The following is a 15,382-nucleotide window of genomic DNA, read 5'->3' as shown; positions in this document are numbered from 1 at the left end:
GGGATGTTGTGGGTGTTCGCATATTCAATTAGGCGTGTTGCTCTTATTGTATTGTCCCTGGCCTCCCTACGCGGAACAAAGCCAGCCTGGTCTAGGTGTATTAGGGAAGGCAATACTGAATTGAGTCGTGTCGCCAGTATTTTTGCATAGAGTTTTATACCTCCATTAAGCAGGGAGATAGGCCTATAGCTACCTGGGTCTGCTTCTGGTTTTCCTTCTTTATGGATGACTGTGACATGTGCTTCCAAGAGTAGGGGAGAGAAATTATTTGTATCGTTAAGGGAGTTATATAAGTTTGTTAAGTGGGGGATTAGGGACTGTTGGAACTTTTTATAGTACATATTTGTAAGTCCATCGGGGCCTGGGCTTTTCTGGGTCGGTAGGTGTTTGATGGCTATCGCCACTTCATGGTCTGTTATGGGGTTACTCATGGCAGTGGCAATTGCTTCAGGGAGTGTCGTGAGGTGTGCTTCATTAATGTATTCCCTTATCCTATCTCCAAAGTTTGGGTCTTCACTGGGTGGGAGGTTGTAAAGGGCTTTGTAATAGTTGCTAAAAGTATCGGCAATTCCCTTGCAGTCGTAAATGTCTTTGTTTGTCTCATCTAGTATTTTGTGAACATGGTATTCAAGGGTATGTTTTTTTAGGGCTTTAGCTAATAGTGGACCTGACCTATTACCTTCAGTGAAATATAACTTATTCAGGTAGTACGCCTTTTTAAGTGTTTCTCTGCTTAATAAGTTGTTTAGGTCCCTTCTAGCTGTTGTGAGATTTTTAAAGTTATCTAACACTTTTGGATCTTCCATGTGTTTTGCCTCCGCTTCCTTGAGTTTATGTGATAACTGATAGTATTCCTGGTTATAAAGCTTTTTTAAATGGGACTTCTGTTTAATGAGTTCCCCTCTTATAACGGCTTTATGGGCTTCCCATATCAAAGTGGGGGAGGAATGTGGGGTTTGATTGAACCTAAAATATTCTGTTAGAGTATGTGAGATTTTGTCAGCTATATCAGGTTGGAAAAGGAGGGTGTTGTCTAGTCGCCAGCAGAAATCCCTTAACGGTTTATTTGGCCATTCTAGTGTTATTGAAGTCACAGAGTGATCTGACCAGGGGGTCGGTGTGATATCAGAATCTTTCGCAAGTGTTAAACCATACTGGTCAATGCAGATGTAATCTAGTCTAGAGTGTGACCTACTTGGATTGGAAAAGAAGGAGTAAGTTCTTTGGGCTGGATGTTGTATTCTCCAGACATCAAGCATAGAGGAAAGTCTTAGGCTCTGGGTTATTGATTTAATTGTGGAGTTTGGCAAGTAACTTTTGGCTAAAGAACAGGGTTTAGTGTTGCATTGAAGTCTCCTGCCAAAATTGTGGTTCCTCTTAAAACTTCTAGGAGTTTACCTGTAAATTTTTTAAAGAATTTGGCCTGACCTCTATTTGGGGCATACACATTCGCCAATGTGATTGGCTTGTTATAGAGGTCACCTACAATTATTATATATCTACCTTCTGTATCTAAGTATGAGGTGACATTTTGTAGTTTTAAGTTTTTGTTAATAAGAATTCTTACGCCACATTTTTTCTTATGGGCATGTGAAAATTTGGGTTCAGACATGCGTTTAAAGTGAGTTTCTTGGACGAATACTACCCCCCCCTTTTGTCTGGTAAACCAATTCAGTGCTATAGATCTCTTTGTTGGTGAATTTAAACCCCTAACGTTCTGGGAAATAATGTGTATGTGCCTAGTGTCCAACATAATATCTGATTAAGGTCTTAATGCAGGTTGGGTACTCTAGTGATAGGTGAGGTAGTTTTAGGTGTGCGTTGATAAACTGGTTTATCAGGTATGCCTGTAATTCAGCAAGAACAAACAGTCTAAAGATACAAACTTCAACAAAAAGAAAAACCATAACAGTAACAATTGTATATTGACATTCACAATATATCCAACTTAGGGGGATACTAACCGGTTCGCCTAGAACTGCGAACATGAGAGTATCAGCCTCTTCCATCATGGTAAAATAGCAGTGTTACTTATCAATACAATTATAACAAATAAAGACTTACAGATTTTTTTTTAAAGATCTAAACTAAATGAAAATAAATGAAGCCAGCTTTCTGGCTAAACATGTATCCTCAAGAATCATACTCACAACGGTGATGACTCTGGATGTAGGTATAATCTAGTTAAAAGGTGGCTAAAAAGGGAATTAGTGACCAAACAAAGGAGAAGGAGACTCCAAAGTTAAGGTCCGGTAAGGAGTGCAGGCCTTATTCAATTTAACAGCTGCGAAGCAACCTCAGGTCTGGTTAAAGTCTGTACCAGAGACGCAAGGGGATGGTTGAGATCGCTTCCTGTTGACTTTAGTCCAAGAGTCTCTCTGAGGTTTTGGATCTCTAGTGAGACTATTTTGGTGCTGTGATGGTTGAGTCTCCAGCCTGGGTAGTGTAGGTTCAGGAATGTTAAGTTGCTTGCAGAATTCAGTCAAATCACCTGGAGTTTTGTAGGTGGCTGTATTTGTGCCTCTAATAACTTTTAAGCAGAACAGGAACCCCCACCTATATGGGATCTTCAGGTCCTGCAAGTGTAGTGTCAGGTATCTGGCTTCCCGTCTTCTGTTTAGGGTGATATTACTTAAGTCAGCGTATATTTGTAAGTTGTCTCCTTCATAGGTTATTTTCCTTTTCTTTCTCAAGGCCTCCATTAATCTTTCTTTATCATTAAAAGCCTGAAGTTTCAGTATAATGTCCCTGGGAGGTTTACCCTCAGGAGGTTTCGGCCTCAGGGCTCTGTGCGCTCTCTCGACAGATATGTTAGGAGGTTCAGGCGTTTGGAGGAGGAATTAGAATAAGTTCTGTAGGTACTGCGGAATATGTGGTGTCGTGATTTTCTCCGTTACACCCCTAATTCTGATGTTATTTCGCCGTCCTCTATTGTCGAGGTCTTCTAGCTGAACTTGCATTTGTTGGATTACTACATCTTGTGTTTCTAGTGTTCTACTGTGTAGGTCTGTGTCTTGTTGGACGTGCTCCAAATCTTCTTCTAAGTGGATCATTCTCTCTCCAAGCTCAGAAATATCTTTCTTCACCTCTTTGAGACCATCAGTAATCATTTTACCAACTTGTGTAATAAGAGAGGCGAAATCAGCTTTTGTTGGGAGGTTTTCTATATCAGCTCTTGTGAGAGGTTCCTTAGTCGAGCACCCTGCATCAGAGGATTCAGTATCGGAATGTGCGATATCAGCTCTTGTGAGGGAGACGGGGTATCTTCTGCGGTATCCCGCACTTTAAAGAAATTATTTAATTTAGTTGCTGGATTTGTCTGTTTCCTGACAACTCTGTCATGTTTAGGTGTTTTTTTTTAGGCCATTTTGAATTGATTGTATTAGAAGTTTGTCTTAGGAGAGTGATAAGAAACTTACAAGAGATTCTATTAACTTTATTAACTGTGTAGTCACATATATTATACCTTGGACAATGTATCTGATTATTTCCACAATTATATGTAATTTAGTGCTTGTTTAACACTTCCTGCCAGAGACTTGGAGGTTAATGATCAGGTCTGCCAAGTACTGTGGTTTGTTCCTTATCTGCAAGATAATACTGTGGCTTCTGTGGAAACCTGGCTTTAACTCCTATTTCATCAGTGTAAGATACTTTGTGCAGATGTGAACATCATGTAGTAGCCAGGAACTAATACCCAAGCTGTGGAAGCCCATGAGTAAATGACATAAAGGGATGGATTAAAAAACAAACATATAAAGGCCTGTTAGATCCACCCTTAAATCAATTAACAAATCCGAGTGCACCAAGTGCAAAAGTTGCTAAACCTGTCAAAATAAATGCATACATCAACATTATGTAGCAGTGTGTGCGCCTACGTTCATAATGACTGATAATAAATAAATGTTGCAATATTATCACTCAGTCCATTAGAGTAAAAAAAACAGTTAACACGGAGGTCAAGCTATATACAATTACGGTACCATAAGTTTATGTCTCAAGCGTGTCGAAGCCGACAACCACAGTAAACAGTCAAAGTACTTCCTAATAGGTGGAGAGTACACTCCCACCAGGACAAAGAAGTGTCCGCCCATCTTGACAAAAGAAAGCCTAACAAGATAATCTATTTAGAGGAGGTGTGCAACACCAACCAATGCGACTGCAGTGAATCAAAACCGACCATGTAGATAATATCCACCTCACATCAGAGAAACAAAGACCAAAAACGATCAGTGTGTCACGCTCGATAACCGCCCACATGGTGTGTCATAAAGAGCTAGAGAGCCCCAAATGAGCGTGTCACATTGCGATTAATAGAGTCCAATAGGATCCAGTTAAAGAATCACACCCACACCACAAGGAAGGGCCAGATCACCCAAGCACGTCATGACACAAACAAAGAACCATCAGAGTGTATAGAGCGGTGAGGATCACTAACCAAAAAGGACTATCCTTCTCCCCTACCCCTAGTCTTGATAAATTTGAATTAAAGATTTACACCTTTTTTGGAGGAAGCTAGCTGTTAAGAAAATGTATACTAATCACGATGACAGTATGACTGATGAATTAAAGACATTAGATACACTCATAGATCTGTGGAATGAAAGTGAGGGAAGCAATTCCTCTGAAACAGATAATTTTTTGGATAAAAAGATCAAAATTAAATCACAATATATGCCCCCATTTAACAAGGCTCCCCAAATTGAGATTTCTTAAAAATAAAAGAAACAAGTACATCCAATATTAGCAAGGAGGAATTACAAGAAATTAACTCTTGGGAAGATATCTTGGTTAAACCTTCTGATAAGGGAGGAAATATAGTGATTTGGAATAAACAAGACTACATTCTAGAGGCTAGGATACAACTTAATGACAAAAGTGTTACAAATCACTTATCTCCAATCCCACAACACAGTTTTTAAATGAGTATAATGTACTAATCAATAATGTTAAATTGAATAATCTAATCAGTCAGAAAGAGTTTTGTTTCCTACAGGTGAAAGCGCCAAGAGTAGCCACTCTGTATCTTTTACCTAAGGTACATAAGAATAAAAAGAAACCACCTGGTAGACCCATTGTGTCCAGCATTGATAGCCTATGTGAACCAGCTAGCAGATTTTTAGATCTATACCTGCGTGATATAGTGTGGTCCTTACCATCATTCACGAGGGACACAATGGATATTTTGAGTAAAATTAATGAAGTATCTGTAGAAGAAGCTTTCCTCATCACTTGCGATGTCGAATCCTTATACACATCAATTAAGCACAATTTTGGATGTGAGGCCGTGAAGTGCTTTCTCAGCATGCAATCTAATGAAAAATTAGAGAGGAATGATTTTATCTTAAACCTACTATTTTTTGCTAAAACATAATTATTTTGTGTTTAACGATCAGTTCTATCTGCAAATTCAAGGGACCGCCATGGGGTCATCTTGTGCACCCACCTACGCCAATATATATTTGGGTTGGTGGGAAAGGGAACATGTATTTCATGAGAAAATGATTAAATACACTACACACAAGAGCTATTCCTACAGGTGAATTCCTCAGATTGAGAAGGAATTGTACAGACTTTACCATTTTTAACAAAAGAGGTAAAGAACTGACATCTCGTCTAAAGAAGAGGGGATACACCCGGGGTGTGATTAGGAGAGCATATCAAAGAGCTCGTAGGACCAAAAAAAGATGATTTGTTAGTGCCCAAAAAGAAATCTGTGGTTCCCTATAATGAAGTGAGATTTGTAACTAGATTTAATGATGAACATCACCTATAAGTAATATACTTAACAAATATTGCAATATACTCAAATTTGACAAAGATCTATTACCGGTGATTGGTGACAGAATAAATATTAGTTGGAAAAGAGCGCCAACTATTGGGAACAAACTTGTTAAAAGTCACTTCACAAGAAAAAATGCTAGTACCAGAAATGTATGTGGTACATACACTTGTGGTGCCTGCAGTTTTTGCAAATTCATACACAATGAAAGGGAATTTATGACATTAACTGGCAATATTAAAAGAATGCTGGGATTTGCCAACTGTAGAACAAAAAATGTTGTATACTGCTTTCTATGTGTATGTGGAAAAAGGTACATAGGAATCACAACACGTGAATTACGCACTAGACTAGGTGAAGATATTAATAACATCAAAAATTGTGTTAATGACAAAGAAAAAAATAGAAACCTTACGCCAGTGGCAAGGCATTATTTGAAAAGACATGGAACCAAACCATATTTGAAAGTATCTGTTGTACAGGTAATTTAACCTGGCATTAGAGGGGGTAATGTAGAAACTATGCTATTGCAGGCTGAATACAGATGGATCTTTTGGCTCAACACCTTAGCACCAAATGACTTGAATGAACAAGATTGATACGGTTCATTTCTATAATGTATGCCATTCTTAACAGCTTAACATCCTTACAATCGATATCATGCCAGTAGATACCAATATTATACTGTGAATGATATTCCCCTTATATTACCTAAATTTAATCTGTGTGTGGTATTACATCAGCATAAGTATCCTACTCTAATGGCTATGGAAACAGTCATTACAATCTATTTTTGATTGATTTTTTATTACTATTGTTTTTTAATTCTGCATATACATATTGATCTAACCCCTTACCATCGTTTTTCACTGTTTATATCCCTTGTGACATTCAATATGGTCTAACATTGTTATAATATCTGGATTGTATATTTGAACATCTCAAGTATAAAATGTTCATATACAGACATATATATTTAATTGCTGCTGAAACGGTATGAACCGTCGACCATAAACATTGTAGCAATTATTGTATTCATGTTTGAGATTATTTTGATTGGCTGCTTATATATAGAAGGTTATTATTGAGTCATTCGTAAGCATATTGTATGATCTGACTTTTAATGATTGATAGCTCTTTCTGCTATGGACCATATATACTTAGTATTAATACGTGTATTATGATTTATTCCGGTCTCTCTGTACCCTGACTCATATGCTTGTATTTAATATTACCATACTTGGATATTGCCACATCAAACGATCCTATATAACAAGTTAACAAAGTGATAACATCACCCTGCATTATCGTCAGTTTACTTTGTGATCATGTGATAGCTTACTATCAAATTCCAGGAGGATTTCCTGATTGGCTCACACAAGGGTGTGAGGGATTTTTGATGTTGCGATTGGTTCAATACATTTCTGATTACATATGTCTATTTTACTTCATAGTAAACATGATTGTGTACAGATACGAACATATATGATATACAATGTTTATACATTTTAATATGTCCCTTTACCATCGTTTTTCACTTTTTATATTCCTTGTGACATTCAATATGGTCTAACATTGTTATAATATCTGGATGGTATATTTGAACATCTCAAGTATATAATGTTCATATACAGACATATATATTTAATTGATGCTGAAACGGTATGAACCGTCGGCCATAAACACTGTAGCAATTATTGTATTCATGTTTAAGATTATTTTAATTGGCTGCTTATATATAGAAGGTTATTATTAAGTCATTCATAAGCATATTGTATGATCTGACCTTTATAATGATTGACAGCTTTTTCTGCTATGGACCATATATACTTAGTATCAATATGTGTATCATGAATTATTCCGGTCTCTCTGTACCCTGACTCATATGCTTGTATTTAATATCACCATACTTTGATATTGTCGCATCGAATGATCCTATATAACAAGTTAACGAAGTGAAAACATCCCCCTGCATTATCGTCAGTTTACCTTGTGATCATGTGATAGTTTACTATCAAATTACAGGAGGATTTCCTGATTGGCTCACACAAGGGTGTGAGGGATTTTTGATGTTGCGATTGGCTCAATACGTTTCTGATTGCATATGTCTATTTTACTTCATAGTAAACATGATTGTGTACAGATACGAACATATATGATATACAATGTTTATACATTTTAATATGTCCCTTTGCTACAAACAGTGTAACAGTTACCAACACGGTCCTTATATTTATTTAAGTCAAGCTTTACTATACTATGAGTCATTATCATAATAAAGATAATGTTAATCATTTATGTTTACGACGTTTGATAGTTTGTTTTATTATGGACTGTATATAACCATCAGCTCATCGTTTTGATCTTTAGTTTTTGCTAATAGTACAACTGGATGATCTGTTTCTTTATCCTTCTACATGTGCCTTGATGCGTAGTTTTGGTACTAAATATTTACTATCACTGTATTACATTAGATGGTTCTTTTCTGTATACGGAGTGAAACCACTCCCCCCACATCTACGTCATCCTGCTCCTTGATCATGTGACAACGTACTATCTAATGATAGGAGGATCTTTCCGATTGGCTCACTCTAGGGTGTGAGGGAATTTTGAGCTTATGATTGGCTATCATACTATACATAAGCTGTGAGGCTACAATCATTCCTGTTAGCCTTTGAGAAAGCCTAATCAGGCAAAATGCGCATCAGGCGCCATTATAGCTGCATTATCCACTTATTATGACACTACTATAGACACTATGCCTTTCATTATTTAATTGTTGTTATCTGACTTGGATGGACTTATACCGGTCCAGTATTGCACTAGATAGAGTATTGTGTTTTGGAGGTCAATCCTCCCTTTATAGATAGACTTTGTGCAATCCGTGAACCGTGTTTGGTATATTTCTGCCCAAGTCTCTACGATTTGATTGGCTGTTTTGCAAGTACTGGATAATTGTGCTTACTGTGGATATGTCAGCTTTTTGTTTAGTTGTGTGTTTATAATCCAAGTTTTATATATTACTACAGTGGTAGTTTCCTTTTATTTCATTTATTATTAAACGTTAAGTTTTAACTATATTTACCTACACTGTGTAGCCCTCTATGCTGCCTTTTTGGTGAGTGCCCCATTTCTGTCCGCTTCTTCTTCATATTTTTTCTCACTAACCAAGCAGCCTCACAATGAAAGGGACCTTCATCATTTGAAAAAAGTCTCAATAATGTGAATAAGACATCAATATTGTGAAAAAGAATAATAATAATGAGAAAAAGGAATAATAAAACATCAATAATGAGAAAAAGAATAATAGAAGCAACAAAAATAAATTAAATGTGATGACCCAGACATTACAACGACATATTAAACACAATACAACTAATACAAAATTAATACAACTAATAAAAATGTGAGGAAATTACTGTGAACAAAGATCATATTGGTGACCAATATAAACACACTTATGTGGGCTAGATCATCACATTAATTTCTTTTTTGTGGCTTCTATTATTCTTTTTCCCATTATGGATGTTTTATTATCCATTTTTCCAATTATTATTCTTCTTTTTCACATTATTGATGTTTTATTCACATTATTGAGATTTTTTTTTGGGTCTCAATACACTCCGATGGTTCTTTCTTTGTGACAACGTGATTGGGTGATCTGGCCCTTCCTCGTGGTGTGGGTGTGATTCTTTAACTGGATCCTATTGGACTCTATTAATCACAATGTGATACGCCCATTCGGGGCTCCCTCCTCTCTAGCTCTTTATGACACACCATGTGAGTGGTTATCGAGCATTACACACTGATCTATTTGGTCTTTGTTTTTCTGATGTGAGGCGGAAATCATCTACATGGTCGGTTTTGATTTGCTGCAGTCGCATTGGTCAGTGTTACACACCTCCACTCAATAGATTAACTTATTAGGCTTTCTTTCGTCAAGATGGGCTGACACTGAGCCCCGTTGCCCCATTGGTTCTTTGTCCTGGTGGGAGCGTACTATCCATCTATTAGGGCGTACTTTGACTGTTCACTGTGGTTGTCAGCTTCGACACGCTCAAGACATAAACTTATGGTACCATTGTATATAGCTTGACCTCCGTGTTATCAGTTTCTTTTTACTCTCATGGACTGAGTGATAATATTGCACCCTTTATTTATGATCAGTCATTATGAACGTAGGCACACACACTGCTACACAATGTTGATGTATGCATTGATTTTCTTTTTTCACAGCTGACTGAAGTCCGGCTAGTGCTGAGTGCTTTATACTATATATGTTTTTTCTCTCTCTCTGTGTGAATAAACTGCAAATGACCTACCTATTCATAGTCCCAGACTCTAGATAAAGAAAGGAAAAGGGGCAAAATAAATAATGTAAGAATACATAGGGAAGTTGTTTTACCATGCCAAATTAAGCATTTTATGCTACAATCTCAAAGTGTTTACTAAGCCTTGAAATACAATCTTTGAAATCTTCTAATGCACACTTGTGATAAAAACACTTTATAAACACAAATTAATATTTAATTGCATCTTTCTCTAAATATATAGATCATACCTTCAGCTTGAGGCTGTATTCAGAGTGTAAACCTAGAACATGATTAACATCAGCCTGGGGGAATTCTTTTTTCAGGACAGACTTCACAATATCCACCGTAAGCATTTCACCATCGTCTACTTTATTGTACATCTGAAAAAACAGGTAAGTATTGCATGAAACAGCCTCCATAACATCTGTGGAAAATATATTTAATATTAATATCCCATTATTTAAGGTAATAGATTATCACTGATGCTGTTTACCTGTATGATACAAATAGTAAAATAAAAAATTAGAAAACATTAGTAGCCAATAACACAAAATAATTCAAATAAGTCCAATATTGATTCACAAGATCCCCCCCAAAAAAAGGAAACGTTAAAAGCGACGGTGAATTAAAAATTAAACTTTCGTCATTAAGAACAATTTTAACCACCTTCTCATTCTATTATCAATTTTGCTTTATTCTCTAGGTATCATTTGTTTAAGAGCATACCTATGCAGGTTAAGGAGCAGCAATGCACTGCTGGGGGTTAGTTGGTGATTGGTTGCTATTCATATATACACCTCTTGTCATTGGCTTACAAGATGTGTTCAGCTACCGTCCAGTAGTGCATTGCTGCTCCCGGGCCTACTGTTCAACAAAGCCTATCTAGGTATGCTTTTCAACAAAGGATACTAAGTTAACAAAGCAAATTTAAAAGATAAAGAGAACAAGAGGGGCGCCTCATGTGCATATCAATATGCTATATAGTGATGTAAATCAAGTAAGCCAAGTGGGTACTCACATGCAACTATAGTACACTTATGTACTGGTAGGTGCAGGCTGGAGTCTTAGGGTGTACCAGCTAACCCTTTCAGTAGAACCAGATGATCACACAATGAAGCAATTAGTTAGGCTGCTCTCCTCCTCATAGACAAAGCCAGAGCTGTATAGGTAATAATAAAGAACAAGAGGGGCGCCTCATGTGTGCATCAGTATATCCATATATGTGAAATCAAAGAAAAAAAAGCCAAATGGGTACTCACAATTGGCCCAAGTACACCTATGTACTAGTAGGAGCTGGCTGGTATCTTCAGGTGTACCAGCTGAACCTCTCCAGGTGCAGAGTAGATAGTGCAGGGGGATCTTTGTCACAATATGTGCTGATGGATAGTCAGAAGTAGTGTGTAAAACTACTATAAAAGGTAATGATCCAAAGCTTGCATAAAACAAGTTCAGTTTATTAAAACAAATATTGATAAGTTTAAAACAATAGCAAGCAAAATTTAAAATCATGCAAAATTAAATTTTGCTTGCTATTGTTTTAAACTTATCAATATTTGTGAGTACCCATTTGGCTTTTTATCTTTGATTTCACATACTGTATATGGATATACTGATGCACACATGAGGCGCCCCTCTTGTTCTTTATTATTATCAACAAAGCAAATTTATTAACAGAATTTTTTTTTGTTTTAAGTTACATATTCTATCATGTAACTTAATGTAACTCTGACAGATATATATATATGTAGTGTGTGTGTGTGTGTGTAATTGGCTACAGTTGAAAGAATACCAGTTCAATGAAAAAAAAATATGCTTATGAGCCATCACATGTAGGAATTCCATTCCTAACCACTAGGAGGAGGCAAAATATTCAAATTATACCCAACAAACCAGAGCTTTAAAGGGATAGTATAGTCAAAATTAAACTTTCATGATTCAGATAGAGCATACAATTTTAAGCAACCTTCTAATTTTCTCCTATTATTAATTTTTCTTCGTTCTCTTGGTATCTTTATTTAAAAAGGCTGGAATGTAGCTTAGAAGCCGGCCCATTTTTGGTTCAGTACCTGGGTAGCACTTACTGATTGGATGGTTACATTTAGACACCAATCAGCAAGCGCTACTCAGGTGCTGAACCAAAAATGGGCTGGCTTCTAAGTTTACATTCCAGCTTTTTAAAATAAAGATACCAAGAGATCGAAGAAAAATTGATAATAGGAGTAAATAAAAAAATGCTTAAAATTGCTCTATCAGAATTATGAAAGTTGAATTTTGACTATACTATCCCTTTAAAGGGACATTAAACACTTTGAGATGGTAATATAACATGATAAATCATATATATATATATATATATATATATATATATATATATATATATATATATATATATATATATATGTGTGTGTGTGTGTGTTTATTTTGCCTGCCTTTTCCTGTAATTCCATTCTGAAATTGGTTCCCGTTAGAAATGTAAGTTCAGAACACTGTTATATTCCACAGAGCCACTGGCTGCACACTCTAGTGACCTGTTTATAACTGTCCCTAGCCACAGCAGTTACAACATGGCAGCCCCAGTTGTTTTATAGACAATCCTTAGTTAGGTATCAATACATAAGCAGTGAAGTCACCATGAAACAGGAAAGGACAAAAAGTGACAGCAGGTACTTTCATGGCAAAAGCAGCCTCAGAAAAAGCATACATATCAAAATGAAAAAGAGTGAACAAGACCAAGTAGCTACCTTGCAAATCTGTCCTTTGCAAAGCACAGAAAAATTAACAACAATTTTGTGGCTTTCAGATAATATTTGTGAGCTCTTACAACATCCAGATTGTGAAGAAGTTGCTCCCTGGAGTTCTTAGGGCTGGACAAAAAGAAAGTACCACAATTTCCCGATTAAAAGTATCCATTGATACCACCTTAGGTAGAAAGGAATAGCTAGTTCGATGAACAGCCTTATCCTGATGAAAATTTAGAAAAATTAAGTTTGCAAGACAGAGCTGACAACCCAGAACCCCTTCTGGCAGAATAGCTAGAAGAAAAAGAACATTCCAGGATAAAAACTGAAGGTCTAAACCATGCATATCCATAAAAAAGGGAGTTTGAAGAACCCTCAAAAACCAGATTAAGATTCCAAGAAGCAGAAACTAAACAGATAATTCCAATCAGCAGAGCCTAAACAAAGTTCTGAAAATCTGGAACTTTAGCAAGTCTCTTATGGAACAATACCAGTAGTTTTGAAATCTGACCCCTCAGAGAACTGCCTGACAAATCCTTATCCAAATCCTCCTGCAGAAATGCAAGAACTCTATGAATTGTTAAATAATTCTAGTGGTAACCTTTGAGAGCACACAAAGCAAAAACAAAATTTATGCTTACCTGGTAAATTTCATTCTTTCCATGGAGAGTCCACGACGTCATTCCAATTACTAGTGGGATATTCACTCCTGGCCAGCAGGAGGAGGCAAAGAGCACCTAGCAGAGCTGTTAAGTGTCACTTCCCTTACCCATAACCCCCAGTCAATCGGCCGAAGGAATATGGAAAAAGAAGATGACACAAAGGTGTAGAGGTGCCTGAGGTTTAACAAAAAATACTGTCTTAATTAAGGGTGGGGTCGTGGACTCTCCATTCCGGAAAAAAAGAAATTTATCAGGTAAGCATAAATTTTGTTTTCTTTCCTAAGACATGGAGAGTCCACAACATCATTCCAATTACTAGTGGGAACCAATACCCAAGCTAGAGGACACAGAATGAACAGGGAGGGAGAACAAGACAGGCAGACCTAAACAGAAGGCACCACCGCTTGAAGAACCTTTCTCCCAAAAAGAGGCCTCAGCCAAGGCAAAAGTATCAAATTTGTAGAATTTGAAAAAGTATGCAGAGAAGACCATGTTGCCACCTTGCAAATCTGTTCCACAGAAGCTTCATTTTTGAAAGCCCAAGAAGTGGAGACAGCTCTAGTGGAGTGAGCCGTAATTCTCTCAGGAGGTTGCTGACCAGAAGTTTCATAAGCAAAATGAATCATACGTCTCAACCAGAGGGAAAGAGAAGTAGAAGTGGCCTTCTGACATTTACGCTTTCCAGAGAAACAAACAAACCGGGCAGAAGACTGACGAAAATCTTTAGTAGCCTGTAGGTAAAATTTTAGAGCACGCACAACATCCAAGTTATGCAAAAGACATTCCTTATTAGAAGAAGGATTAGGACAAAGAAAAGATACAACGATTTCCTGATTAATGTTTTGATTCGAAACGACCTTAGGAAGAAAACCTAATTTAGTACGAAGGACTGCCTTATCCGCATGAAAGATAAACTAAGGGGAAATTACACTGTAGAGTCGAAAGTTCAGAAACTCTACGAGCAGACGAAATAGCAACAAGAAACAAAACCTTCCAAGATAATAACTTAATATCTACAGAATGCATTGGCTCAAACGGAGCCTGCTGCAAAACTTTGAGAACAAGGTTTAAGCTCCAAGGAGGAGCAACAGGTTTAAATACAGGTCTGATTCTGACCAGGGTCTGAAAAAAAGATTGAACATCTGGCAGGTCTGCCAGACGTTTGTGTAAAAGAATAGACAGCGCAGAAATCTGACCCTTCAGAGAACTGACTGACAAGCCCTTTTCCAGATCCTCCTGGAGATCAGACAAAATCCTAGAAATCCTGACCCTGCTCCAAGAGAAACTCTTTGAATTACACCAATATACGTATCTGCACCATATCTTATGGTAAATAATAACTGGTTTGCGAGACTGAAGCATGGTATCAATGACAGACTCAGAAAACCCACGCTTAGCCAAAACTAAGCGTTCAATCTCCATGCAGTCAGCTTCAGAGAAACTAGATTTGGATGGAGGAAAGGACCCTGTATTAGAAGGTCCTTCCTCAGAGGTAACCTCCAAGGTGAAAGAGATGACATCTTCACCAGGTCCTCAAACCAGATCCTGCAAGGCCACGCAGGAGCTATTAGAATTACAGACGCTCTCTCCTGCTTGATACAAGCAATGACTCATGGAAGGAGAGCAAAAGGAGGAAACAGGTATGCTAGACCGAAATCCCAAGGAACTACCAGAGCATCTATCAGGGCGGCCTGATGATCTCTTGACCTTGAACCGTACCTTGGAAGCTTAGCGTTCTGGTGATACTCCATTAGATCCAACTCTGGAACTCCCCACCTGAGGGATATCCTAGTGAACACCTCCTGATGGAGAGCCCACTCCCCGGGATGAAAGGTCTGTCTGCTCAGAAAATCTGCATCCCAGTTGTCCACTCCTGGAATGTTAAGG

At 37.4% G+C, this 15,382-nt stretch overlaps 1 protein-coding gene across 1 annotated transcript in view; it reads right to left on the bottom strand.

Annotated features, from left to right (window-relative positions):
* UGGT2 (UDP-glucose glycoprotein glucosyltransferase 2) overlaps positions 1-15,382 on the bottom strand; it is a 991,813-nt gene that overhangs the window by 430,931 nt on the left and 545,500 nt on the right. Inside the window, exon 16 of the mRNA XM_053707835.1 lies at positions 10,344-10,475. Coding sequence (XP_053563810.1) covers positions 10,344-10,475 — 132 coding nt within the window. The remainder of the gene's footprint in view (positions 1-10,343; positions 10,476-15,382) is intronic.

This window comes from Bombina bombina, chromosome 3 (genome assembly GCF_027579735.1).
Source record: "Bombina bombina isolate aBomBom1 chromosome 3, aBomBom1.pri, whole genome shotgun sequence".
Classification (NCBI taxonomy): domain Eukaryota; kingdom Metazoa; phylum Chordata; class Amphibia; order Anura; family Bombinatoridae; genus Bombina; species Bombina bombina.
This window is presented reverse-complemented; position numbering and strand designations above follow the sequence as displayed.